Below are 5,007 nucleotides of genomic sequence, written 5' to 3'. Positions count from 1 at the left end.
ATCTGGGCTGCTACTTGCTGCTTGTGCACTCCTTGATAGCTAATGTGTTGTCCCAGGGACTGAGCACAAGAGTAATTATTGTTTGAGTAAGGGAAGCAGTGAATACAAGACATGATACAGAAGGGGCTAGCCACATTCCTGCAGAGCAGATGGAACTCTTGGATTGTACAAATAACCCCTTCCCAGCACAAAATACAGAACAGTGTTGTCTCTTAGAGGTCGGAAAGAAGTATAAAACATTTCTTATAAAAGTAGTTTTTAATAAATTGATGTATTTCAATGTTGTAACATGATAGTCCAATGCTATATCAAGGTAGCAAAAGTGAAGGTTCCTGGTGTTTTATAAACACTGTGAATGACAGTACACTTGCATTCAACTTCACAGAAATTCTCTTCAGATCCATGAAGATTCGTTGACAGCTGTCCCACTTGTTGACAGTGGAGATGTGTGTGAATAGACTGAGCAGACAATGAAAGTCTAACAATCAAGCTACACTCTCAAACCATACTGGCAAGAATAGGATGTAATGAAAGGAGAGCCAACTGCTGAAAAACTAACTTTTAACATTAGTCATTTTAAAAGAAAACATAGCATACACAAAAGCTACAGTAAATATATAATGGAGCCATAAGACAACACATGGGTTAGAGCTGTGAAGCCATGAACGTGGCTCTACCTGTCTTATGATGGAAGAAGCCATGGAAACCGAGTCCTGCAGCTGTCTGCAGTGCTTAATTTACACACACACACACACACACACACACACACACACACACACACACACACACACACACACGGCTATCAATGGACTAACCCTGGAATTCCCTGCTCTGTAAGATGCTGGTGATGGTAGGTATGCTATTGCTGTGAAGCAGAGCAATAGTTGGCTGGAGTTCAGGCCTGGAGGTGCTCTAGGACAATCACCACTTCTTATAGCCCCACAAGTCACACTTCTAAAGCCAATGCCTCCAATGAGGATTTTAAAAGCCCAAGCATATTTAAAACAAGCACCAGAAACCAACTATCTGATCTANTACTGCTATTATTGTTCAAANACCTACCAGAAGAAACAGTTTCACTTGGTTACAACTACAAAATATGTAAACTCATGTAAATTCATGGCTGGAGTTCTGACTTGGGNTTTTTCTTAGGAGTTCATGTTGAGAACTCATTGTTATCTTCTGAGGGCAAGAAAAGCAAAGTTAATTAACCCATTCTCAATTTGCACTGTGGAGAAGGTCTCACTAAAGAGAGATTTTCTTCCTCTTAGGTATGCTAAAGTGCAAGGAATCTTGTGTCCTGACTCCCAGGTGACCTGCACATGAGCTGTTTATTTCCTAGAAGACTTTTACATTTTTTCAAACGCCAATTATCCCAGTCAGGCGTGAGAACAGCAAGTCACTTCTGTGCTGAGCTGCTGAAATGTGGGTGAGCACAGAGATGTTCCTGTCTATTTACCCAGAAATGTTTAACTGAGGGGCCACTCCCTTGGGTCAAAACATTTATATCTCAATGAATTAGAAAACACCATGATCCACACTATTAATAAAACAAAAAAACCCAAGTCAACCGTACCAAGCATCTTTCTTACCAAGCTGGGCTGAGGGCTCGGGCTCTCGTAGTGACGCCTTTTGGGGAGCATTAGTGTTTTGTCCTAAGTCTCATTTTCAGACCTGAACTAAGTCAACTCTTCCTAAAGACCACATATTCTGTCTTGCTGCATGGTTCCTGAAACAAATGCTCTGCCTGACCCGACACGGGGCAGAGTAACTTACAGCAGCTTTCTTCTCTGGAAACAGAACAGTCAAACAGCACAAAGTGACTTCATTTTCCTCAGGCCAGTGTTAAATAACTCAAGGTTTACTTTCCCTATAAAGAGGGTGTGCTTACATTAAAAAGTATCAATCAAAATCAGCTCATGGAAAAATTAAAGATGTAATTTACTCAAAGACATGTATCCTGACACAGAGAACGTGACTCTCACACTAATCACGGATCTAACGCTGCAGTCAGTACCTTGGATGTTCCTATGTTGTATCCACTACTTACACAGGACACTCGCTCTTAAGGCAGAACATTGATTGTGACATGTAATGATTGGTTCTACACCCAAGGGTCAACTGGGGTTGGACTCTAACAGATGACTTCTTTACTGAAGACTTACCTGTAGCACAACCTCATTCCCAAGAGTATGTTATGTAAGAGAGATACATTTGAGAACATAAAAAATGAATTTAAGACACACAAAAGTATCATTTTTCAACAAGGTATCAATGAAAATAGAATCTCTATTTTGAGGTGCAACTACTCCCATCATGAACTAAGAAACTCCAATAAGCCATTTCTGATATGGTGTACACAAACTATTAAAGAATTACCTTTGGGGTGTGTTTTAGATTCTAGGTTTCGATGTCCATTATAAAAGGTAGCCTGGCTAATTAAAACGCAGTTCAGGGTCAGCTTGTACTGCACTGCTCAGGAAGCTAGCTTAGGATGTTCCCACCCCACCAAAATATCCTGTACAGGGAGGAGTTAGAATGTATTAAAATAAAAGTGAAGCCCCTCTCCTAACACATGTGCAAAAACACTCATCAGTTATAAGAGCATCTTCTATGAAAACATCTTCATTAAAGAATCAGAGGCATCAAGCCAGGCAGAGATACAAGAGTACCACCCTGCTGAGGTGGGCATATCTGGGGTGAGACCAGCTGCTCCACGGGCACCTTGGGAAATGTGCTACTCAGAATGGGAAGAAGGGTGTGGAGAGGAACTGACCAGGACCCAAGCCCTCTGGCTGTGTGTGTGCTCCTTCATGTCAGGCCAGTTTGGATTCCTGTATCTGGGTGCCAAAACTGGTAACAAAACAAATACAGACCCCCGGGACAGCTTGTAAGCAGCAATGAGGACTGCGGCCGTGGAAGCCTTTCCTTGTGCCTACTACCTGTGCTGTAGCTCTGGCAACTGTCAGGAAGTGTACAAAGATCATCTGCCTAATTTTTGAAGATGAGGATATTCTTCTTTCATGGTGGCAGAAGTCCATGCAAGATTTGTAAACAGTGGTACAAAATACTGTAAACGTAATTTAACAGAGCTCGTATAAAACAGAGGAAGTGAATCCAAATTTACAAGTGGGCTAAAAAGAAAAGAAAAGAGGGCAGCTTCATACAAAGTTCTCCCTCCTGCGCCAAGCTATTTTTCTTCTTTTTTGTTTTTTGTTTTTGATTACAAATATAATCCTGAGCTGAAAAACTGGGATTTGGGGGTGAGCCATCTTTGCATACAAAATATCCAAAGGACATTTAACTCTATTTTCTTTTTCTCTAGTGATACTCAACTGCCAGAGACAGTTCTGAAGGCCTGACTTCAGAGGGCTTATAGTTTAGTGTGACGCCCAGTTCTGGCACCAGCTGCAGCACTTGCCATGGCACTGGATGCGGCTGCATCCTCTGCTTCTTCCAGTTCATCCTGGAGTTCTTGGCTGACACTAGACTGAAGTGCAGCAGGAGTGAGCCACTCCTTTGGCAGGCAACTCTGTAGAAAGGGTATACAGGAGCTGAAGTAGGCCAGCCGGTTGATCCAGCGAGGAATCTCTTTCCCACAGAGAATCTAAGGAGGACAGAGCTCTGTATTAGGAAGAAGAGATCAATGCTGATGGTACTATTAAAGGGAGAGGGAGGGGGAGGGGAAGAGAAGGGAGGGGGAGGGAAGAGGGTGGCTGTAGAGAAAACATACTGCAGACCAGTTTGCCCTGAGAAGCAGACCACCCCAGTCTGCTGAAAAGCAGTGTCCTAACTCAGGAGCTGGACACTACCAAGCCCCAATCCTTTCTTTCAGCTGAGAAGAAAAGAAGAAGAAGAAAGAAGAAAGAAGAAAGAAGCAAAAGAAAGAAGGAAGAAGGAAGAAGGAAGAAGGAAGAAGAAGGAAGAAGAAGGAAGAAGAAGGAAGAAGAAGGAAGAAGGAAGAAGAAGAAGAAGAAGAAGAAGAAGAAGAAGAAGAAGAAGAAGAAGAAGAAGAAGAAGAAGAAGAAGAAGAAGAAGAAGAAGAAGAAGAAGATNAGAAGAAGAAGAAGAAGAAGAAGAAGAAGAAGAAGAAGAAGAAGAAGAAGAAGAAGAAGAAGAAGAAGAAGAAGAAGAAGAAGAAGAAGATCTCATTACAGATGGTTGTGAGCCACCATGTGGTTGCTGGGAATTGAACTCAGGACCTCTAGGAAAAGAAAGCAGTCAATGCCCTTACCAGCTGAGCCATCTCTCCAGCCCAGCTGTGTACTTTTTACATTTGTGAAGTCAAGCCACTTCCCCTTGGTTTCTGTCTTCTTGGATCATTGAGCTACTTTGAAACATGTAAAATTACTTTTAAACAAACAGAAGGAAAGAGGCTTGTTAGCACAGATGTTATTAGAGTAGAGAAGCCTCATGCTGTTACAAGAGTCAGTCTTTGGTATCTTCTCGTTAATTCTTTTCCCAGGTTCTTTCATACTGTCTTCCGTTTCTACCACCCCACTTTCCCCTCAGCTGCACTCTGTCTTTGCTTTCAACCATGACCCATTTGTTTCAAGGAAGCTCATATGGTTCAGAAAGAAGAGTCACCAAATGAAGACAAGTTCCTTAATATCCTGACAGAAGAGGGACTATGGTCAGGACAAGGCATGGAGGCCTGGCTAGCCTTTAGCCTGAGGACTCTAGGGGGTACAAGTGGGTGTTAGCTGGAATTCTTCTTGGCTGATAATCTGCTGCAATTCTCTGCCCACTTCTTATTCTTACAGGTCCTTAGGACTGGGGAGTCTTCTCCCTCTTATTTCAGAGAGTGACAGGCAATTCAATTACAATATTGACTTTGTCCTCTTATCATCTACACACACACACACACACACACACACACACACACACAATGGGCTCAACTGAATCCATGCTCCACTGCCACACTGATGATTTGTCTCTAGTCATACTAAAGATTATAATCATGAGATACAAAACTAGCTGGAACCACACTGTGACCACATATGAGCT

At 42.3% G+C, this 5,007-nt stretch overlaps 1 protein-coding gene across 1 annotated transcript in view; it reads right to left on the bottom strand.

Annotated features, from left to right (window-relative positions):
• Nucleotides 1-211: 211 nt before the first annotated feature.
• Nucleotides 212-5,007, bottom strand: part of Desi2 (desumoylating isopeptidase 2) — a 54,619-nt gene continuing 49,823 nt past the window's right edge. Inside the window, 1 exon segment of the mRNA XM_029538785.1 lies at nucleotides 212-3,607. Coding sequence (XP_029394645.1) covers nucleotides 3,374-3,607 — 234 coding nt within the window. The 3' untranslated portion in view covers nucleotides 212-3,373.

Source organism: Mus pahari, chromosome 5 (assembly GCF_900095145.1).
Source record: "Mus pahari chromosome 5, PAHARI_EIJ_v1.1, whole genome shotgun sequence".
NCBI lineage: Eukaryota > Metazoa > Chordata > Mammalia > Rodentia > Muridae > Mus > Mus pahari.
The sequence above is the reverse complement of the archived record's forward strand: the minus strand, read 5'-3'. Positions and strand labels throughout refer to the sequence as shown.